This window comes from Equus caballus, chromosome 2 (assembly GCF_041296265.1).
Source record: "Equus caballus isolate H_3958 breed thoroughbred chromosome 2, TB-T2T, whole genome shotgun sequence".
In the NCBI taxonomy this organism is placed as follows: domain Eukaryota; kingdom Metazoa; phylum Chordata; class Mammalia; order Perissodactyla; family Equidae; genus Equus; species Equus caballus.
The window spans coordinates 112,552,105-112,576,910 of record NC_091685.1 but is presented as its reverse complement, the minus strand read 5'-3'; the positions used below and the strand labels follow the sequence as shown (position 1 = coordinate 112,576,910).

General features: G+C 39.5%; 1 protein-coding gene across 1 annotated transcript in view; it reads right to left on the bottom strand.

The window, feature by feature from the left end:
• The window catches only part of QRFPR (pyroglutamylated RFamide peptide receptor), a 45,874-nt gene that overhangs the window by 5,724 nt on the left and 15,344 nt on the right, over positions 1–24,806 (bottom strand). The window contains exons 2-3 of the mRNA XM_023636622.2: positions 3,531–3,689; positions 2,104–2,165 (exon numbers count right to left, since the gene is read on the bottom strand). Coding sequence (XP_023492390.1) covers positions 2,104–2,165; positions 3,531–3,689 — 221 coding nt within the window. The remainder of the gene's footprint in view (positions 1–2,103; positions 2,166–3,530; positions 3,690–24,806) is intronic.

Here is a 24,806-nt window from a genome sequence, read left to right as displayed (position 1 = left end):
GCCTGCAGGCAGAGCCCTCAAGGGCCAACAAGCATTGGGGCCACATATTGACACACGTCAAAGCACAGGGCTAGACCGGCAGTCTCCCAACAGGTGCACATTGCCTTGGGACAAGCAAACGCTTTCTGAGGACATGTCCAGACGGCTATATGGGAATCAATTTCAGATCTTCTATTTCTAGATGTGCACTTCTCTAAAACTGCACTGCCTAAGAGAATACCTGCGGTTGGAGCGTCATGCTGGGTCAACATCCAACCTCAGGCATTTTCTTAGGCAGTGCCTTTTTCCTAATCACTCTTCTTCCAATTTACATAAGTTATGTCTCTCACCCAGCCCCAATCTTACTATGGGGCACCAAAGAAAGAGATGGTTCAAATCACTGATGTCAGGATGCCGCCGTGATGAAGGCACCAAAAATCTGTCAGCTTTGTGCCTTTCGCTGTATTAAATATATTTCTATTTAGGGTAAAAGTTGGCATTAGAAAAGAGATATTTTTGACAGGTGTTCAGATGTTGTGAATTCACATTTTTCATACAGTGAAGGAGCAGAAGGGATCAGAATTTCAATTTAACCATCTCGTTGCTTCCATCCCCTGAAAATTGTCAAATGCATCACTCCTGAGAGACAGCTCAGTGAGAGCAAAGCAAAAAACAACGGTAGAAATGAAGTCAGTGGTGTTTTATTTTATCCAGGTGTGAAATTCAGGCTCTGTGCATGCTCGCACACACTCTAATAGAATTTAGGAGTGAGAAGGTGGCCGTGGGGATGGATATTAATACACTTATTTGACTTGAAGAATGAAATCATGTTTTTTCCTGACAGAAAGCAAATCTGATTTGGCTCATCTGTCTGACAGTGAGGACTGACTTTGCCAATTGGATTATATCCATTTTCTATGCATATGAGTGAGCTATATATTTAAAATATATTTAGAGCAAATGATAAAATAATTTTATTAAAACATGGACAAATCTCCTTGTGTCCTATGAACTAGAATTAGACCCCACAAATGGGAACTGGGTCAGGTCATTTATAAAAGGCTCCATCAGTATGTGTTTCCCGCTGGAGATAAGGACAGCCTCCCAGAAAGGAGCCAGCCACATACAGTTGTGTGTGGAAGCTGAAGCGTCTTCCTTGAGTAGCCAGCTGGAGAAGGGAACAGCAGTCAGAGGCCTCAGTGGTGTTATCTTTGAGAAACCCATGAAGTAAAGAGTGAACCATGGGCAGCAGTCACATGCAGAGGGCACCGACACCAGAGGACACCTGCCCCTTCCACTTCCCGCTCCCCTCAGCAGCTCCCCAAGAGCCAGAGGGCAGCCAACTGAATGGGGAGAGGAAAGAAAACACAAAAGTAAAGAAGCAGAGAAGGGACCATAGCCCTCTCCATATTGCAGGATTCTAGGCTCCAAAATGGCTCACGCTGGGAGAAGGAAGATGTTTTAAATTGACTGAGAATATGGACTTACGTGATTGTGACCCTGGACTGGACATTTTAATAATGGAATGAACACTGCTTTGTGACCAGTCACTGTTCTTGTGACTGAAAGTGACCAGAGGAATGTTATTATCTGAATGACTGGAAGAGTTATAGGGCTCCTGCAAGGCTTCATCCATGGCATTTCATCAGAGGGCTGGAAAGTCCTCAGATCACATTTTTTTTTCCTTTTTTTCTTTGCTGAAGAAGATTCGCCCTGAGCTAACATCTGTTGCCAATCTTTCTCTTTTTTCTTTTTCCTCCCCAAAGCCCCAGTACATAGTTGTATATCCTAGTTGTAGGTCATTACAGTTCCTCTATGTGGGATGCTGCCACACCATGGCCTGATGAGTGGTGTGTAGGTTTGCGCAGGATCCGAACCAGAGAACCCTGGGCCACCCCCTGGGCCACCTAAGCAGGGTGGGCGACTTAACCAATTGGCCATGGGGCTGGCCCCAGGAAAAAGTCTTTAAATAAATTATTCTATTCCACTTAAAAAACCTCCAGTGAAATAATTGAGATCATACAAATTTGCTATAATGCTTTTGCAGGAAGGAAAATAATTACACTTAAGAGGAATGGGAAAACATTTTAATAATTTGATTACCAGTCCCAGCCCCAAATCTACCTCAAGTCGTTGTACATGCCACATGGGTGATCCTACGATGACTGCCACCAGCCAGACCACACCTGTAAAACGTTAAGATCATCAGAACACAACTCAGTGAAACAAAATACATCCGTGCGTAATTCTCTAACCATAAAGGCTCCCTATATTCATGGGGAGATGAATCTACTTGATTTAAAAAAAGCTTCCCGTCTCCTATGACTTTTTGAGTAGGAACTGCCTTGACTGCCTATTATCATCTTTGCTTCCAGATGTGGAGGCTCCCTCTGCCTCTTTCTTTTTTTAATGACCTCTCTCCTCCACGTATTCCTTTCCTTACCCTCTTTCCACACCCAAGTGATGTTTTCAGATATGCTGATGGTAGAAGGATGTCAATTATTAAAAGTCAAGAGGTCTGCGAATTCTTTACAGGAAGGATGTGACATAAATTTGAAAACAGCTAACTAAAACTAACAATTCCCTCCTATTTTGGTTTATCTAGTCATTTCAAACTACTTAAAATGAGTTTGGCATTGCAAGGCTTTCAGGAGTTCTTTTTGTAATTCCGCTATCCCATGCCGGATAAACTCTTACTGCGGATGTTTACTCATTCTTCTCAAGTGAGACATTAGTAAAAATTACCTTCTTTGTTTATTCTACTAGTCGCTTCCTAAATGTCTGATTATTTAGCTATAATACATTCAGACCACTGTGAAGCATATTAGGGTTTTAAATGACTCAATTATAGTTATTGGATAGAGAAATTCTTCCATGTTACTCTGCTAGGCTTTACCACACTGCCTTAAGTTAACCATCTATCATGAATTACATGCGCATCAGGTCTTGCTGACCCAGGAGTGGGTCAGCAAGCTGAAGATTCAGAAATGCCTAAAACTAAATTATGATGTGGGTGGAATTTGTCTTGTCAGCATCTCCAGTATCTGGTACCCAGTGCTCCCTCTGCAGCCTCCACTATTGTGTACTCACCTCTGGGGCCACCTCTGGGCAGCACGCCTATTCTCTGCTTTTCTGAAAACACCTTTCCTGCCCCCTATCAAAGTCTACCTGCCCTAACAAGGGCATCTGAGCTTAGAGACCTCTTACCTCAGCATGACAGTTTACCAATCTAATGAATGTGAACGGGGCGACGCCACTAATAGGTTATCTTAGATCAGCTGAAAGTAGTGCTTGAAAGCTCAAGACTTAACTGAAGAAATAAATCTGAAATGAGAACTTTTCTGTACTGGGGTAGACCTAAAGGGGAGAAGGGGTGAGGGCAAGGGTAAATGGGGAAAGAACTGAAATCCTGAAATTACACCCCAATGCCTACAAGCTAGACAAGAAATTACTCCTCTTGTTTATAAATATAGTTCACTTTGAAGAAATTCTCTTTGTTCTATAACGAAGAATGGCATTAACTCTGCCACTGGTCCATCCCATGGCCGCACCTAGCATTGTGAAAGCCCTTCGGTTGGTGTATTGCCACTTCATTTTAAAAGGATGCACCAGGCCCTGGTGCCTTTCCACAGCAATGCAGGTCATAGTGAGAATTTCTGTCACGACAGCTGTAGACTGGACAAATGGCACCATCTTGCAAATGAAAGCACCTGCAACAAGGAAACAGGACAAGTTACACATCAAAAAGAATGAAAGCTTTCTCTGTCTCTTTTTAATTATTGCAGTTAATTAATTGAGTCTCTGTTTAAAATTTTATGACTATAATTACATTATAGACCCAAAACAATTGAGAATGTTTGCATTGGTGATGTTTTCTCCCCCTAACTGGATTCTAAGTTCCTAAATTATATGTAATTATATATAAGACAATGAGAGGACAAGTAAGTATCTGACTACTGATAATAGGCAGACAAAAATCAGTGTGACTCTGGCTTGAGAAAGAGCAAAGTCAGCGTGAACTGGTCTTGCAGAGTCATTTTTGATTCTTTCTCCCCTCTTGGTTCCACATCAAATCATAAGTAAGGAATAATTCTCATCAGAGACTTCCAAATTTTTTCTTTTATCTTCTGTTCTCCTTTGACTTCCTGTCCAAGACTTTATATCTGGATTACACCATTCCACTGTTAACTGACTTCACTTTCTCTAATGCAAAGGTCTCGAACTGGTGGCCTCTGGGCAAGATTTGGCCTGCAAACATGCTTCATTTAGTTTACATAATATTTTTAAAATATCTGAACACGTTGCCAATGTTTTTAAATGTTTACGCTATCCGTCTGGCTCCCTCACCATTGGTATTTGTGAGTCCTGGTCTGCCATCTCTGCTCTTGAATCTGCCCTGCTGACTGCTACCAGATCAATTATTCTGAACTCTCAGAGAATCATAACTCAAGGGATATAAAAAGCTGGAAGAGACCTCATAAATCACGTAGTCCAAGCTCTCACCAAAGCAGAAATCCTCTCTTCACCTTCTCCCACAAAGGCTCTGCCACGCTCTGCTTCAACACCTCCTTGCTGACGCACTCCCACCTCAGGCCTTCGCATGGCTTTTCCCTCTGCTTGGAATGTTCTTCCCAAGATAACTCTCTCACATCCCTCACTGAAGTCCTTGTGTCCCCTTTTCAATGAGCTGACCTACCCTGACAACCATAGTTGTCATGCAGCCTGCCACGTTCCCTTCCCACCTCCTCACCTCTCATTTTATATCTCTGTAACTCTTTCACACTCCAACATACTATATCATTTACTGATTTGTTTGTCTTATTGTTATTGATGGTTTCCCCACTCCTAATAGAATGTAAACACTCCAAGAGCAAAGACTTTTGTCTGCTTTCTTCACTGATGTATTCCAAGCATTCGGAACACACACAGAAGGTTCTCAACCAACATTCACTGAATTGAAGAGAATGAGTCACTAGGAGGCTTCAACCTCTAAAGATGCCTCTGTTCGACTCTGGAGAGGCTCTCATCAGAACAAGTGCTTTTCATGATTCCGCCCCCTTCCTCCAGTTTTGCTTTCTGAGAGTTCCAGAACTAACCAACTATCTTTTCCAAACAGCAGCTCTTCTTACATTTGAGAGAAGCTTTCATGTCACTTTTAAGTCATTTCTTGTTGCCCCATCTGTTCCTCATTTGATTGCTTTTCAGATCTTTCAACTCCCTGGATGCCTCCCGTTGCACTTTCTCTAGCTGGTAACTCTGTGATCCAGAAGGGAATCCACTGTGCTCAGGAGGCAGCAGAACGCTCAGGCTGAGGCAAAGACTGTAGGAATATACTGCCTGCCTGAGTCTGAACACCCTCTCCTGTGACCGTGACCACAATTTACATCAGCCTTTTGTGCTAGGATTTTCAAATGGTTGGTTTCTTTTGAACTTGAAATCGACTTGAAATGAATTGGGTCCATTTAACAGAAAATTTCTGTTAACCCAAGATTCCCTTAATTCCCATCCTGTGACTTAGAGAAAAAAATATTTTTAGAGATCAGTCTAGATGCTCCCTTTCCAGTCCTTCTTGGAAGCTCCAAATGGCAATCCAAGAGCCGATCCTACCCACTCTCCACCTCTGCTCCAGTTCCCTAAATCCCAACCCGAATCAAAGTTAAAGCCGTTCCCTGTCCAGCAAGATAGTTTAGATGCTAAGTGCAGAAATTTACACTCCATAATAATATCTTTCACTGTTTGAATGCTGATCATACTGTAAATGAATTAGTTTACCTCCAATCTTGTTTAGATATGATAATTGAATAAATGAATATGTGAGTAAATTATTCATCTGGATATTTCCCTTATTCTTTTTTAAATTTCATCAGAATTTCTTCTATGTTTTCAACCAAATTGTTCATAAAAAAAGTTGGACAGGCCAAGGTTAAAGGTACACCAAAAGAAACTTTCCATGAAATGGACATGGATCCATTAGCAACACATTTTAGGTATCACCATCCAAACAAATAAGAATTATTGTTGTAGTGTTCATTGTAGAGTTGTCTCATTTTAGTGTTATCCATCCTAAATCTATTCATCTTGTCCATCATAATAGCATGGGAGCTTGGTCAACTGACTCCCTGATACCAGTATACACTCTGATCCTGACTCATCTCATCTGTTAGTTTGCTACTCTCAACCCAATTTCATCATTTGTAAAAAGGGATTCATACTACCCACCTGTCATAGGACCAAAGTGAGTACTTCATAAAATGACAGAAGCATCCAGTATAGAATGTGTTCTTTAATAAATGGCAGCTCTTTTATCATCAGTCAGATTAAAAGAATGGAGGTAAATTTTGCACACTTGGAGGTGACAGATTCTCTGTGGCTAAACTGCCCATTAAAGGACATCTAATTCAACAACTTTATTTCCCAATTAAAGATATTGCAGCTCATGGAGTTCAGTGATTGCTCATGTCCACACAGCTGTTAGTGACAGAACGAGGCCATGAGCCCCAGTGAAATGACTCCAGCTCTTTCCACCATATCACCCTCACTTATCTTAATGCACCCATGCTATGTGGCAGTTTTCTTATCTACATGCTCACAAATCGTCTATTTAATAATCCACTCAAGAATTCTGCACCAACCTGTGGTTCTGTAATCTGTCATCTTACCCTTTTTAATGAATCCAGACAGCAATTGCCCAACTCATTACTTCTGACAAGTGTCCAACCAACTTTCTATGAAATTACTGACAGTGTTTGCTTGATCACAGCTCCAAGTTTCTTTAGTGTTGTGGCGTGTAATTTACCTAGGCTGAAGATCTGAGTTCTTTCAAACATGAGTGGATGCTCTTTTGCTATCTAATCAATTATTTTGGATGTTTATTTTCATTCTAACCATCTTTGCTTTGCCCTCTTATATTTGGAGGTCATTTTTCAAGGTCTGGAAGACTGCAGCAAAACAGGCATCGAAGAGTTTTGTTTTTTCTCTGCCTTTCATTAAATTTCTATCACAGAGCCTCCCCTTCTTTTTCAGCTCCTTGTTCTCGTAATCTCCCTGATGACTCTTCAATCAGCCCACCTATACTTTAGCCTTCCCAATGTGAACTGTGTAAGTCTAAGCTATTTTGCAAGAATACGTCCTTTGTGACATTTCTTCCCATAAATGACGATTTTAAACCGGGATAATCATAGAATTCCCTATCTGGGGCACTGTTTTCTTGGGATGTCTTTCTCTTTTTTCTTGTGGGATTATCTGATTTTAGTATTAGAGTTGTGTTTCTTAGAGCCTGCCTCAAGTGGTTATTTCTCCTATTTTGTCCAGCATCCACTTGCATTTCCTAATAGCAACACAACTTCCTCTGGTGCATAAAGTCTCCCCTATGTGAGGCCCCACTAGGGAAGACAAGGCAGGAGCAGGATAGATTCTCACAAAGAAACTATTGGCTCCAAATTTACCTCAATTTTTTTAATCTGTTGAAAGAGTGCAACGATGATGAAAGGGAGGTGTGCATGGTGTGGTCCTGTGCTCACCAGATCATGAACGCTAACAGACCACGGCTAAGTTACTGCCACTGACCTCTGAGCACCCTCGGCCCCTGCCTGTTGCAGGCCCATTCCTCCAGCTTCACATTGATCCTGTGAGCCTCCAACATCCTTTCAGTACATCCCCTTCTCAAGCTACTCAGCTATCAACTGTTGCTTGTAACCATGTACAGTCCTCCCCCGTATCTGAGGATCCCAGCAGACACCAAAATCCACTGGGAACCTCAAGTTCCTTATATAAAATGGCATAGTATTTGCATATAATCTGCGTACATCCTCCTGCATACTTTAAATTTTCTCCAGATTACTTATAATACCTAATACAATGTAAATGCTATGTGAATAGTTGTTATACTGTATTGTTTAGGGAATGATGACAAGAAAAAAAAGCCTGTACATGTTCAGTATACATACAACCATTGTAGGCCTTTCAGCCTGTATTTGGTTGACACCATGCACGTGGAACTCGCGGACGCAGAGGGCTGACTGTAAACTTGATACACTTCTCTTTTATTACCTTTTCTCTAGAAAGGACATTTCCTAAAATGTAGAATACTTGGTCAGTGTTCCTTCTGTGTATCGTTAACGTTAAGACACCACCGTCCTAATCCTACCATTACAGTTTGCCTCCACTCCTGCTTCCATTTCTACTACGTCTGCCTCTTGTGTAAGAAGCTACAATAACTCTCCTTTGCCTACTAGATTAGGAACAGATGCTTTGGTTTAGCATTTATTGTCTCCTATTTCCAACCTTAACTTATTTATGCAACTTTATTTTCCAGAACATGAACTTTTTGCTCTAGACATGACTCTTATCTACCCCATGCCTGCCACTATCTCCTACCATACACAGTACAGGTCTCAAAGATTCAAATAGAAACAAGACCTCATTATTTCTAAAAAATGATACTTGGAAATTGAAAAGAATTTGGCCAATATATATTTTCACCCTAGTGTTACAGTGACTTTAAAAAGGATCCAAGTGGAAAGAAAAGAGTAAAAAGAACAAAATATTCATATGTAAACAAGATTAAAAAACATTCTTTTATTAATTTAGATAATAATATAACAAGCAATAATTGCACGAAAGTATCTAATGATGATAACCATTCTGTGAAGAATTTATTCAAAGGTTGGTTAAAAAAAACGTGTATAGACATTTGCAGTTTTATAAAGGAAAGGCTACTTTATGCAAACACTATTTGAAACAGTAGTCTAATGTATTATAAAATAATCTGGCACATAATTACCATAATTTCTTGTACCAAAAAAACAAGCCATAATCAAAGAATCCATGCACCCTATCCCAATATAGCCTGTAAATTTCTAGTTTTGTCCAACATATTTCTTAAGCAGCTACTAATGAACAAATTTACTAAATCCTGAATCCTACGTCATTCCCCTCAAGCACATCCTATAGCAGGAGAGTAGGGAATAAATTAAATATAGCCAAAATCAGAATTGCTATACAAGCTGTGGCTGCGAACCACAGAGGAACAGAACCATGGAATTCTCCAGCAGGAGGGCCCTCCCAGAGATGACCCAGGCTGGGGTTTTCCATCACTGGTGCACGGAGCCCTGTGTTTCTGCAGGGGTGCTCTAGGAGCTGCCAAGAAGGGAGAGGGGCAGGCCCAAAGTGGGAGGGGAGAGGAGCTCCAAGCCACAGCCCTGCTTCAACGGGAGCAGCTCCAAGTGCATGTAGTTTAATTTGTTGGGGTTCCAGCATATAAGTCACCTGAAATTTTAAAGAATTTATAAAAACCCAAAGCAGATTTACACAATATTCCATAAAGACTGAAGAGGAGAACCATAGTTGCTAAATATTTTAAAAGGGACGTGTGGCCCATCTCTCCTAGAATCTCAGCCCTCCTGATAATTATTCCTATTTAGCATGAGACCGTTACCAAGCACTCTAGTAATTATCCTATGACTTAGGAACTTTCCACTAATGCCGCGCCCTATTTGTGTAGCAGGGAATAGGGAGGAACAGCCTAGGGGAAGGAAATCTGCCTCAGGGCAAAGGAGGAGGCAGAAGGATTCTTAGCTCCTGCAGAGTGGAGGGATGGGACGGGGGACTTACAGCTCCCAGGTGCCAAAGGAACACTCGGTATACAGATTGCAGTAGGAAACTGATAATGAAGAAGATGAGCCATTTTTCTCCAGAATTCTTGCTGGACTTAGGGAAGAAGACAGAAGCTGCCTAGCTGGCTCTGAGAGGAGACATGTCTCAGTTTGTTTGAGCTGTTATGTCAAAATACCACAGACTGGGTGGCTTACAAACAACAGAGATTTATTTCTCACACTTCTGGAGGCTGGAAGTCAAAGATCAAGGTGCCAACATGGTTGGATGAAGGCCCCCTTCCAGGTCACAGACTTCTCATTGTATCCTCACTTGGTGGAAGGGACTAGGGGGCTCAGTGGGATCTCTTTTATAAAAACACCAATCCCATTCTTGAGAGCTCCACCCTCCTGACATGAGCACCACTCAAAGGCCCCACCTTCTAACACCATAACACTGGACATTAGGATTTCAACAGACAAATTTTGGGGGGACACACTTAGACCATAGCAAGACACCTCCCCCAAGTGGAACTGAAGAGACACTGGATGAAATGAAACACTGCTGGCCCTGTCTAAAGTGCAGGAAAGAGTGAGAGGTCCATCTAGGAATAAGGAGAGGGGTTGTGATGGCTAAGTTTACGTCAACTTGTAAAGACCAATCCATGGGCTGTGGCGAATGAATTGGCTGAATGGTCAAGGATATGGAGGAAACATGATTGGAAAATTGGTGACAAAGAAATTTGGGGAAGAGGTCTGTGAATAGATCTTTCTGAATGGGCAAAAAAATCAGGAAGATATTTGTGTCCCGTGTGAATGCCCACCAAGGGGTGACATTGGCAAAGGAGGATTTTAATAACCAAGTGAATAAGATGGCCTGTTCTGTGGATACCAGTCAGCCTCTTTCCCCCGCCACCCCAGTCATCACCCAATGGGCTCATGAACACAGTGGCCATGGTGGCAGGAATAGGGGTTACGCATGGACTCAGAAACCATCCACTCACCAAAGCCCATCTGGCTACGGCCACTGCTGAGTGCCCAGGCTGCCAGCAGCAGAGATCAACACTGAGTTCCTGACAAGGCACCATTCCCAGGGGTGATCAGCCAGCTATCTGGTGACAATAATTGGACGGATTCGATCACAGAAGGGGCAGTGTTTTATTTTCACTAGACTAGATACTCACTCTGGGTATGGATTTGCCTTCCCTGCATGCAATGTTTCTGAGGAAACTATCATCCAAGGACTTATGGAATGCCTTATCCACCATCATGGTATTCCACACAGTATTGCTTTTGATCAAGGAACTCACTTCACGGCAAAAGAAGTGCAGCAAAAGATCCATGTTCATGGAATTCCCTGGGCTTCACCATGGTCCTCAACATCCTAAAGAAGCTTGCTTGATAGAACAGTGGAATGGCCTTTTGAAGACTCAGTTACAGCACCAGCTAGGTGGCAATATTTTGCAGGGCTTGAGCAAGGCTCTCCAAAAGCCTGTAAATGCTCTGAATCAGCATCCCATACATGGACTGTTTCCCCCATAGCCAAAATTCACAGGTCCAGGAAGCAAGGGGTGGAAATACAAGTGACACCTCTCACTATTACCCCTACTGATCCACTAGCAAAATTTTGCTTCCTGTTTATGCAACCTTATGCTCTGCTGGCCTAGAGGTCTTAGTTCCAAAGGGAAAGATGCCTCCACAAGAAGACACAACAATGATTTCACTGAACTGGAAGTTAAAGAAGAGAGTTACTATGCCAGCTAGGGTGATGGATCCTGACTACCAGGGGGAAATTGGACTGTCACTCCACAAAGGAGATAGGAAAAGCACATCTGGAATACAAGAGATCCTTTAGGGCATCTCTTACTATAACCATGCCCTGTGATTAAGGTCAGCGGAAAACTATAACAATCCAATCCAGGCAGGACTACTAGTGGCTCAAACCTGAAAGTCACTCCACCAGGTAAAGAGCCATGACCAGGAGAGGTGACTGCTGAAGGTAAAGGGATAGAGAATGAGTACTGAAAGAAGGCAGATACAAATACCAACTCCAGCCATGTGACCAGTCACAAAAACAAGCACTGTAACTGTCACGTGTATTCCCACTTATTGTTTTATGAATATGTTTCTTTGGGTGTGCATATATATTAATATCTATATTAAGCAAATATCTTCATTTTTTTCCCTCTCTTATTTCCTTATCATGTAACATAAAATGTATTGACTTTATCTCATAGTATTTAAGTATTACTAATTTTACATTTTAAATACATTGTATTTAAGTTATGGGCTACCAAGGAGAACAGTAAACATCACTCCAGCACTTTACCTTGTCTTCTAGGGAAGGGATTAGTGAGTTCTTGGTTGTATGCAGGATAATTGTATCATGTTAGGCTGAATTATGACCATGTTATTGTATTTATCTGGAGATTAAGTATGGTTTAAAGAGATGCATATGAATGCCAAGTTGACAAGGGCTGGACTTGTGATGGTCAATTTTGTGTGTCAACTTGACTGGGCTATGGGGTATCCAGTTATTTGGTTAAACATTATTCTGAGTACATATATGAGGGTGTTTCTGGAAAAGATTACTATTTGAATCAGTAGACTGAGAAAAGCAGATTTACCTCCCCAATAAGAGTGAGCCTCCTTCAAGCTGTCGACGGTCTGAACAGAAGGAAAGGCCGCGTGCAAGGGGATTCTCTGTCTCTGCCTGTCTTCAAGCTGGGACATAGGTCTTCTCCTGCTGTAGGAGTCAGACTTGGATTGGAACTTACACCCTCAGCTCTCCTGGGTCTCAGGCCTTTGGACTCAGACTGGAACTACGTCATCAGCTTTCCTGGGCCTCCAGCTTGCCAACTGCAGATCTTGGGACTTCACACCTTCCATAGTTGCATAAGCCAGTTCTCATAGTAAATATCTCTTTTGAGATTATCATATATATATATATATATATATATATATATATATATATATATATTTGGCTCTATTTCTCTGGAGAATCCTCACTCATACAGATGGGACTGAAGAGCAGGGCTCCAACAGTGGTCAGATGGCCTTGGCAGCAGAGCAGCCCAGTGTAGCACCCTTGCCCTGGAGCAGCAGCACCCTGCCCCTTTCTGGACTAGGCTCACACCTGTTCCACGTGGGTGCTGCCTATTGCTTAGGGAGACGCTCAACCCAGATGCACAGAACCCTCGGGGATCACTGGGTTTGCATGATTGAAATGATGCTTCCTGAAGCAAAGCAGGATTATTTGTTATGTTACCATTACTGTGACAGATATTCCTTGATATATTTTTCACTTTTTCTTTCTTTTCATTAATTGAAACTTTTATGAGATAACTGTAGATTCACATGCAGCTTTAAGAAATGATACAGAGAGATCCCTGGGACAGTCTGCCCAGTTTCCCTCAATGGTAACATTTAGCAAAACTACAGTAAAATAGCGCAACCAAGATATTGACATGAATACAATCTACTGACTTTATTCAGATTTCCCAGTTTTATTTGTACTCATTTCTCTGTGTGTGCGGGTGTGTCGTATACCACCTTATTTCTTGTGTAGGTTCAGTCAAGTTGCTGAACAGCACCAACACCACAAAGGTCCCTCCTCTTGCCCTTTCATAAGCACACCCATGGCCCTCCTGCCTCTGTGCCTAACCACTGGCAGTCACTAAACTGTCTTCCTTTGCTAAAATTTTCTCATTTCCAAAATGTTATATAAATTGAGTAATACAGTACATAATCTTTTGGGATTGGTTTTTTTTCTTTTGGCACAATTCCCCGGACACTCATAAAAATTGTTGCACTTATCAATAGTTTGCTCCTTTGTATTGCCAACTAATATTCCACGGTATGTATGTACCACAGTTTAACCATTCATCCACTGAAGACCACCTGAGAGATACCAGTTTTTGACTATTACAAATAAAGCAGTTATGAATATTCATATACAAGCTTTGATGTGAACACAAGCTTTCATTTTTCTGGGATAAATGCCCAGGAATGCAATTTCCTGGTTGCATGGTAATTGCACGTTTAGTTTCATCAGAAACTGACAAACTATTTTCTAGAGTGGCTGTATCATTTTACATTCCTGCTGGCAATGTATACGTGATCCAGTTTTTCCACATCCTTGCCAGTGTGCGGTGTTGTCACTATTTTTTATTTTAGCTATTCTGATAGCTGTGTAGTGATATCTCATTGTGGTTTTTATTTTCCTTTGCCCCATTTCTAACAATGCTGAACACCTTTTCATGTGTGTATTTGCCATCTGTACATCCTCTAATGAAAAGTCTCTTCAGGTCTTTTGTCCATTTTCTAATTGGATTGTTTGTCTTTCTATTGCTGAGTTTTAAGAGTTCTTTATATGTTCTAGACACTAGCCCTTTGTCAGATAGACGCTTTGTAAATATTTTCTCCAGTCTGTAGCTTGTCTTTTCATCACAAGGGTTTTCACAGAGCAAATGTTTCATTTTAATGAGGTTCAATTTATTAATTTTTCCTTTTAAAGACTGTGCTTTCGTGTCAGTTAAGAACTCTAAGAACTCTATGCCTAGCCCTGAAGATTTTCTCATACTTTTTTTCTAAGGGTGTTACTTTTACATTTAAGTCTACGATCCATTTTGAGTCAATTTTTGTATAAAGTGTAAGATTTAAGTTGAGGAGGGTTTTTTGTGCTTTTTGTCTGTTTGATTATCTTGGACTATGAACGTCTGTTGCTCCAGCACTACTGAACAGTCAATCCTTCCTCCACTGAACTGTACCTTTGTCAAAAATCATTTCAGCACAATTATGTAGCTCTATTTCTGTGCTCTCTATGTCTGCCCCTCTGCCAATATCTGGGATAAATCTCACTTGGTCATGGTATATAATCTTTTTTACACATTGTTGGATTCTGTCTGCTAATATACTGAGAATTTTTTTGTCTTAAGTTCACGAGAGATGTTGGTCTGCAGTTTCTTTTTCTTGTCCTGTCTTTGTCTGGTTTATGTGTCAGAGTAACAGAGGCCTCATAAAATAAGTTGGGAAGTGTCCCCTCCTCTCCTATTTTCTGGAAGAGTTTGTGTAAAGGTGGTGTTAATTCTTCCTTAAATATTTGATAGAATTCTCCAGCGAAATTATCTGGGCCTGGAGACTTCTTTTTTGGGAGCTTTTTAGTTACAAATTCAATTTCTTGACCTCTTCTTTTTAAAAAATATCTTGTTAGGCAAAGAATTATAAGCAAATGGTTCAAAATCAGAAGGGCTACAATTAAAAAGAATAGGCCTCTGCCCATCCCCACTCACCTGCCATCCCACTCCCTGACACATGCTTGTTTTCAATTCTTCTGCTGGGTACCTTCACATCTCTAAATAAATTGCTTTATATAGCCTATTCTTGATTCACTGACTTTAGATGATATATATTGACTTCTTTCTAGGATAAATGGGCCTTTGTTTCACTTTTATTGCCTTCTACCTATGCTTCTCTGCACAGCTTCTAACTTTCTCATAGTTATAACACTGTCTTCCATAACTTCTTTGGAAATGTTTTGGGAGATGTATTTCCTAAATTCTTGCATGTAGTTTGCTCTGCCTTTGACTGATAAAGCAATATACTTAAAATCCTATTCTTTGGTCTATCAACTTCCATCAGCTTATCTTGTCCGTCACTTTGTAAGATGATGATACCTCACCTCCTTCCTCCGTTTCTCTCTTCCTCCAAATTTCTATCAGCTATAACTTTACACTTACTTTTTCAAGACTGATCACTTTTCATTCTGTTTCATAGCCATCTTAAGTCTTCTGAACTTGGTCTACATTTTAATTATAAAAGACTACAACTATGAACTGCATTTTCATTATTATGACTATTTAAATATTATAACTACAAAGCCAATATATATGTTCTAAATAGGTTTCTCTTTCTCTGATTTTATAGTCACGAGTCCCAATCCTTGTGAATTTACTTATTGCTGTAAAGTATGCCATATTTTAATTTGCTTTATATCTGTACCATAGCTTTTGTGTAGAGTTTTTTTGTTTATTTAATTTTTCCTGGGGTTTTGGATTGCATTTCTTTTTTTAGTTGAAAGGAAAAACATGCACCTTCTTCAACACAGTATACTGGTTTAGAGTATGAACTCCGGAATTAGATTGCCTGGGTTTGGATCCTGGAGTCACCACTTGTTAACTCTGTGATCTAAAGCAAATTACCCTACTTCACTGAGTCTTGGGCTTTCTTACCTATAAAATGTAGATGATAATAATAGTACTTGTCCCATAGGACTCTTGGAGAATTAAAAGAGATAATAAGTATAAAGTGCATTTGTGAGTGTCAGCTACAGTTACTGCTGTCATCATCATTGTCGTCATCTCAACCATTGTCATTATTTTTACTATTACATCTCAACTTTTCACATAAGATACTTACTGCTTGAAATCAATTCCAGTATTTGTTCTAAGACCTTCTTCTAGAATACTACTGACTTTCAATTTTTATGACTGCAGTTTTTGATTTGTTTTAAAAGACTCCTCTATAGCTGTCATCTTGCAATTCATTTTCAATGAATTCCTTCTCCACTGTTTCTTTAATTTCACGGCTTCTGATTTCTTGTACTTCACTCTGGTTTTGCATGAATCTTTTTCAAGTTAACTTCTTCAAATAACAAATTTCAAGTAAGCTCTCTAAGTTATTGCAGATCTAAAAATGGCTATAATTTAACTTTAAGTTCAATATTGGCTTACTTTGGAATGTTAAGAGCCACTTTATTAACTTTTGGCATCCATTTTTCGTGTTAATGTGTCTATATTATCAGTTTGAGTTTTGCTCCCTTATAAGTATCCTGGTTCACTATTCGGAAGCTTTTATTGATCTCCCTGTAATTGAAATTCTGAAACGTCATGGGGATATGTGGAAGCATGAGTCAGTTTTTACTCTTTCTCCTTGGCCCTGTGTGTGCCTTTCGAATTTGAGGACTTCTGACTCCTTTATCTCTGTGCTTTTCTTTGTGCATTTTTTGCGGATCTCCTATTAACCAGATGTTGGAATTCCTGGATCGATCCTCTTATGTTTATACCTTTTGCTTATATATGTACATTTTGCTTTATAAATTCTCTTTGCCTATTTGCTCCACATTATGGAGATTTTCTTGTCTTTGTCTTCCAGTTCTTATAATTTATACGTAAGCTCAGCAATCAGATTTTCACTTTCAGGGGCTTTCCCTTATGTTCAAAATGTTTCTTTTCAGAGAAGCTTGCTCTTGATTTATGAAGTCAATATCTTCTTATATCCGGACATCTCCCACTTAACATCAGGAACTTATTCATGAAAACGAGACACTCTCTGTGAAAATGTGCCCTGGCAGCCTATTTCTCATTATTTAAAATGCCAAATTACGCTCCCAACAGATTTCCTTAAGTGTACCTAAAACACAGCAAAACCATCATTTAGATGTAAAATGCTAAAAATATTGCTCCCTATTGCCAAACACTTAGAACGGTTATTATCAAATGGTTTGCTTGCACGCTGCTCTGTATGCAGTGTTTTCATGGTGCATCATGAATATTTTTTTCCAGCAAGGCACAGCAACCAGCGCACAGAAATTAAGAAATATGTTAGAAAAATGCAAGTGAAATTTGCAACAAGAACAGGGCAATTACTTGGGATGACCTGTTACTCATGAAGAAAGGAGAAGACAGGAAACTTGAATAAAGTTGAAAGGGGAGGAGGGCTGAAGAGTAATCATTGCCATTGGTTGTGGAAAATGATATCATGGTGAACAAGTTGCAAAAGGACAATTTCAGGCAAACTATGAAACTCAGAAACTAGCAGAGACTTTTTATCACTTTCATTCTGGGGTAGGAACTCCTGAATGTATCTTCAGTGGCGGGGGTGGGGGGGGGTAGTTGATCCTTTAGGATGAAAAGTTGCAGAATGGAGCTTTACTTACTCTCCTCTAGTTTACAGAATTCTTTTCATGGTGCTGTAAGAAATATTAGGCAATAATATCTCCACAAAGTTCAAAGATAACGTTTACCATTGTATCTTTGTAGCCTACAAATTATTTTCAGCAAAGAATATCTAGTGGTTTAACTGAATGCTTTCCAGGTTATCACTGTAATTAACTTTTTCAGACTGATATTCTGAACAAATTCAGTACTTAATTTCTCAGTGTGAGATTTACAGAAGACTTCAACGTCTTTTTCATTGACCTATTCTCAAAGTCAGTCTTCTTTGCAAGAGTAACAATTGCACAGAATTCGTAAAATAAGCTGCTTCTCACAGTGTCAGCACCATTCGGCACACACATCCCTTTGTGGACACTTAGCATGCTTTTCAAATCGTCTTGTGATTCTGAGGTTCTACCAACCGTATTTGGAATATAGGTCGAGACTTTTCCTATATATCATTTTTTTTAGAATGTTTTATTAAGTTCGGGGACATAAATTTTTCATATGTAAATATCAGCTAAAAAATCGTTTTTTGAGTAATACATTTATTGTAGAAGTTTGAGACGTAAAAACCAATAGGAATTCCACTGGGAAAATATCAAATGAGGAGACCTTCAGAATAGTCTGTAAATATGAAAATACTACTTAGAGTTTATTTCTAACTTAATCTATAAATAATCCATTTCTTACGGGTTTCATTTATCTGTTTATTTTCTTCCCTTTTATTCTGCAAACTTTCTTCAACTATCTGACAATCTCTGGTTGGGTTTACCTATTTAAGAATGAGGAAACATGAAAGACAACTAGCTTCTCTGTGTGCATGCGCTGGAGTTGTTCTCAGAAAGACTTTGATTAGGACGAGTAGGCCTCCACTGTGGGCTTCACAAATCGGAAAACTTTGAGGTTTTTCCTTGTGGAGCCAAAGCTCACACTAACTCTGTGGTTCTCCTTGGAACGCGTCATCCTCGGATTACTTTATAAGCAGCACCTTTTGGGTGCATATTTGTGCCAGAAAATAAGTTCACCAGAGTAAAATTATATGTTTTCTACCATTTTCCTTCTAACTGTCATTATTCTAACAGCTACAAATACTGTTTTAGAAAAGTAACTGAATTGGTTTTTTTATTTTCCACTAATGGCAATAATTAGACTTCCAAAAAAAATACAATAAAGTGAGCCCAGGTTAAACATGAGGGCAAAAAAGCATAAAGCAGAAATAATATGGTTTCATTATGTTCCAAATGTTAAAATAACTCACTGTCAAGTAATAAAGGAGGAATTTTCCTTATATATATGTACACACTAGGAAAGAAATATAGAAGGTCATATTAGGCATTAGAAAAAACTTCTGGAATGTTAAGGTGATCAGCCCACAAAACGGATTATAAAGTGTCCTTCCCCAGAAATGTTTAATAAAATTATAGGAAGATTTATGTAATTTACGTACTGAGTTGCTCACCAAACATATAATAACCTTTAATTAGTATAAACCAATGTCAACTAATTTATTTAATAAATTGTGGTATGTCGATATAATGTAAATTATCAAATCATTAAATCATCAGGCAAAGGATGTTTTAAAATGAAACAGAAAACTAACTGAAATCAAGCAGTAAACAAATGATATGTATGTGCACACACACAATCACCCAAACATGAAAAGGTTTCCACTTTGCTAAAAATATATGTAGGAAAAAACTAAAATGTGACACACTAGAATGATCATAGTAATTATCTCTGGATGTTGCAATAAATAATTTTTATTTTCTTTATATTTATTTGTTCTCTATATTAATTAGGATGTTTTGGACTGCAAGTTAAAGAAAATTCAACTCAACTGGCTGAAACAATAAGGAAAATGTATTATTTCACTAAAAGGGATTCTAGAGGTAGGGGAACAGCAGGGCGGTGAATTCCACAGTTGAATGATTTCACCACAGTCGGTCGGCCATCGGGGTTCTCTCCATGGGGTTACTTCGCCCTTCTCAGCGTGGGTTTGCATTTGTTCTTAGGATTATTTCTTTGTGCAAATAAGACGTGTGCAGTATCTTTAAGCACTGCATCTCAAACAACAGTCAAAGGCCAAAAGAAGAAAGGAAAGTACATATTTTTCTCAAGCCCTTTATAAAAGTGAGGAAGGCCTTAGACCCCACGGCCAACATGGGCTGCACGCCCATTTTAAAACTAATCATTGACAAAGAGAATGAAATTAAAAATATTGGCCTAAATTAATGAAATCCAACTCCTATGGCTGAGAAGGGGTCCTAGCCTTCCCTGAAGAACATCCAATACCTGAAAATAGCAGGTTTCTGTCAGCAAGGAATAACATCAAACAAGACCCGAATACATGGAAAGCTATGCTCTATGCATAGGATGATTGCATTAGTTTCCTGTTGCTGCTGTAACAAATTACCACAATCTTAGTGCTTAAAAGAACACAAATTTATATCTCACACTTCTGTAAGTCAGATGTTGAAAATGGGTCTGCAGGACCTCCATTCCTTCTGAGGGCTCCAGGAGAGAATCTGTTTCCTTGCCTTTTCCAGTTTCCAGAGACTGCCTGCGTTCTGTGGCTTACAGCCCTGCAGCACCGTGACCTCTGACACGGCTGTCACATCTCCTTCTCTGCCTCTGACTCTACTGACTCCCTTTTATAAGTGCAGTCATGCGTCGCTTAACGACAGGGATACGTTCTGAGAAACGCGTCATTAGGTGATTTCCTCAATGTGAACATCAGAGTGTACTTACCCAAACCTAGATGGTGATGGCATAGTCTACTACACACCCAGACTATATGGTACGAATCTTATAGGACTACTGTCGTATATGCAGTCAGTGGGTGACCAAAACATCGTTATGGGGTACGTGACTGCATCCTGGTGATTAATTGAACCCACATAGATAATCTAGGATAATCTCCTCATTTCCAGATCCTTTTGCCATATAAGAACCCTTTTGCCATGTACCATAACACAGTCACAGGTTGTGGGGATTGGGATGTGGACATCTTTGAGGGACACTATTCTGTCTTATCACACAGAATTAACATGATTTACTATCACACAGAATTAACATGAATTATTGCAAAGATGTCAATTATTTCTGAAACTACACATAAATGGAATACAATACCAATCAAAACTCCAGGGGGATACTTTAGGAAGTTGACAGGCTTATTTTTAAATCTATATGGAAGAACAGAAGCATATGTATCTAAATCAATTCTGAAAAAGAAGGTCAAAGGAGCTAGGGACTTTCCCAATGCAATATTTAGATATGCCAAAAGTCTTCGCAATAAACACTATAGCACTGGTGTGGGCACAGGCAATTAGACAAAGATTCAAAATAGAAAGCAAAGAAGAAGGTGGGAAATGGGTTTATAATCAAAATGGCATCACAAATCAATGGAGAAATTGTGAACTGTTTATAGGTGGTATAAAGAAGCCTAGCTCTCTACATTCAGAAAAATAAGCCAGGGTGCCTCTCTTACATCATGTACAAAGGGAGACTCTAAATAGATAAATTATCTGCTAAGAATAAAAGCATTAGATAAATACAGCAACATGGATAGGTGTTGAAAACAGCACTGAGCAAAGTAACGAGGCACACCTATACATACATAACAAGGACACAAACAAATTTAAGGATACCTGTCAAACACATCATTGTAGCCACCTATTCAGGAGGAGATGAATGAAAGCAGGGAATGAGGATTCAAAAATATATATATATTTTTATATATATTTATGTTTATATACATAATAAAACAAGAGAAGATCATTGCCCAGGATGACAGTGATAACATTTTATTAACTCAACACTATGAACCTGAGATAGAAAGAAAGAGCTTGAAAACAAGAATGAGAGAAAGTTGGAAGTGGGAAGGAGAAAGAGGCAGAGAGAAGTAGATACACGACTTTTGCAAGAGAGAGAAAGTGAAATGGGAAATGTTTTTCAAGCCATAACCAAGACTTCAGACAAGGTCATATCTGAAGATGGAAGCAGTCACCAGCAGTTGCATACTCAGCAGTTACTTCTAGGTGGATATTCAGACACCCTTCCCAACAACAGGTAAATGTGTGTTCTGGGAATTCCAAGACCCAGTCCCAGATTCCAGGCCCTAGAAAGCACTGGTCCTCAAATTTGGCTACACGTTGGAATAACTTGGAGATCTTTAAAAGAAATTGATGCCTAGATCTCACTTTGAGAGATTCTGATTTATGGAGTAGGAGTGAGCCTTAGGGTTTTAAAAAGTTCCCAGGTGGTTTTAACACGCAGGAAAGTTTGAGAACCACTGGGCTGGAGAATGGATTTGAGAGTGAGCCTTCACTTCACTGTCCACCTTTCTAACATTGCTCGCAGCTCCTTGGGGTTAGAGAGGGCTTAGGAGGATATTCTTAGTCTATCACACAGTACTTGCATCCTGTACTCTATCTTCTCATTCATGCATGCGTTTGTTCATTCATTCACCTGCGGGTCCTACACTACTCCAGACTCTTTGAACGCAGACCAAGACAAAACATAGCCACTCCCTGCTTTTCTTCATGGAAGGAGAACAGACATTAAACAAGAGCCCACAAATGAACATATAATTACAAAGTAATATTGCAAGCAATTCTGTTTGAATACAGACAAGGATAAAGGAGTTGAAATATTTTTAAAAAACAAAATTAAAATGCTAGATTAAAGCTGATTGACAGATAACAAAAGAAAATATGCATGAAAGCAACGATGGTGAGTCATACCTAGAATGTCGTCAATTGCTTATCATCTACCTTACAAGGGTACAAGCAGTGGTGTGCTGATAAATGTTAACAATCAGCTCTCCAACTTAAAAGAAAAAAAGTGTCCTGATTCATAGTGTTTGCTAATTTCCCTGGTGTAAATATTCTCACTATGGCCACTTCCAAAATACCAACATGATATCCATGAACATGAAGTTGAGAAGAAATGCACACAATTGGTTTTCATGAGCTGGTACAAACTAGCTCTAGCATTCCACTGATACCTAATAACGTTCAAATAAACAGTAACGAAAAAGCATGTCAACTGATAGATGTTTTACGTCTTTTTTTGTTTTGTTTTCTTCTCTCTTCTTTCTCCCTGTGTATCTGAATCACTCTTTATTCCTTGAAAGACTAGTTGTAAAGGAAGTTTGTGTTTTATAGATGACTTATTGTGAGAGGTAATTGTACATGCTATCACATATATATTATCAACTTGACTAGACTGGACCATGGGATGCCCAGATGTCTGGTCAAACATTTCTGAGTGTGTCTGTGAGGGTGTTTCTGGAGACATTAGCAGCTGAATTGAACTAAGTAAAGCAGATGGCCCTCCCCAGGGTAGGTGGGCATCACCTAATCTGTTGAGGGCCTGAATAGAACAAAAAGGTGGAGGAAGGTTGGATTTGCTCTCTGCTGGAGTTGAGAAACTGATCTCCTGCCTTCAATGTCCCTGGTTCTCAGGCCTTCAGATTCAGACTGGAATATGCAGCATCGGCTCGTTGGCTTTCAGGCCTTTAAAACTACCACCACCACCTGCTTTCCTGGGTCTCCAGCTTGCAGACAACAGGTTATGGGACTTCTCAGCCTTCATAATTGTGTGAGCCAGTTCCTTATAATATATCACACAGGTATACATGTAGATATAGATACACACTACAGCCATACCACATAATATTTGGGTCAACAATGGATTGCATATATGATGGTGGTCCCATAAGACTAGTACCACATAGCCTAGGTGTATAGTAGGCTACATCATCTAAGTTTGTGTAAGTACACTCTTGGATGTTCACACAATGAAGCTGCCTAACAACACACTCCTCAGAAGGTATCCCTGTCGTTAAGTGACGCGTGACTGTATTGGTTCTGTTTCCCTGGAGAACCCTGACTAATATGCTTATCTTTATCTCTTTCCTGACACTGCTCTCATTAGCCTCTGTAGTTCTGCAACATCAAGAAAGTCTCTCTCTGCTCTCCTCTGCTCTCTCTCTTCTTTTTTCCCTGTTTATGCCTTATTCCTGCTAGGAGTGTCCTCGGTTATGGCTGGGCCACACTGATGATGTGTTCAAAGTTAAAAGAGTAACTTCCACTCTAGTAACATTTATTGAGCATTTATCATGTGCTAGGTATTGTTCTAATAAGCATTAACTTGTAACTCATAAAATCTTCATAGCAACACCTTGTAGCAGGCAGCTAATGCTATATCTCTATCTGGAGGAAGAAATGAGGAATAAAGCAACTTCCCCAAGGTCGTTCATAACCCATAAGCAATGGAGCAAGTAGTCTGGTTCCAGAGTCCATGTTCTTAGTCACTATAAAAACAAGCCCCCACAACCACAGGTTTTCCATAACTAGAATGGAGGATGGGCCTTACAAAAGAAGTGAGTATTCAGTGTGTCTCAATAGTTTGGAAGCATTGATGCTTTTTCTTTTAAATTACTTCCCTACTTGCCAAATTAGTACAACTCTGTTCTCTCCTTGTCTATATATTTACACTTGGAAGACAGCTGATTATCAGTCATCATTTTCCTTCTTTTCTGCATCTCCTCTCTATATCCTTGACATTTCCCTGCTTCTTTCCCACTCTATTTTTCTAAACACTATTTTAATTGTTGGGGTAACATTTTTCTAAAATTCTTTGAGTAGTAAGGCTCCTATGTTACAATTTAGTAATCTCTGTGCTTAACCCCCAAATTAAAATATATCATCTGGAAAGAGTACTCAATAAATTTTTTTAAAAGTAATAGCTCTGTTTTTACTGCAGTAATAAAAACAGTCAGAGAGCTAGGAGGTCCTAGGCAAAAATCATATGTAAGAGAGCCATTCTTCCACTAAGCCACACTGACATCTTTTGACATAATGTAAATAGTTTGCCTTTGTTACAGTCTCATCCACACCAACACATTCCAAGATGGATAAAAACTTACTACTATATTAGCCAACCAACCACAGGGAAGTCAACTTTTTAATTATCTATGTTCCTTATAAATTACATAATCAATTTCTCCAGTTTAGAAACCCAATTCTGAGAATTGTCTGAAACAGAGTATTGCCACTGGGTAGCATTGGACCATAATTATGGCACTGCTGAGTTCTGATGGGTTTAATTTGCTTATGGTCAACTGTACTTGCTCTAACTCAACTCCCCTTACAGTAGCAGTTTTGGCTCCAACCCACAACAAGAAATACCTTTACATTATACATACAATACATATGTGCACACACACATACATGTAATTTAAAGGTATTTCTAACTGTGTGTACATATATTTTTATACACACATGTATATATA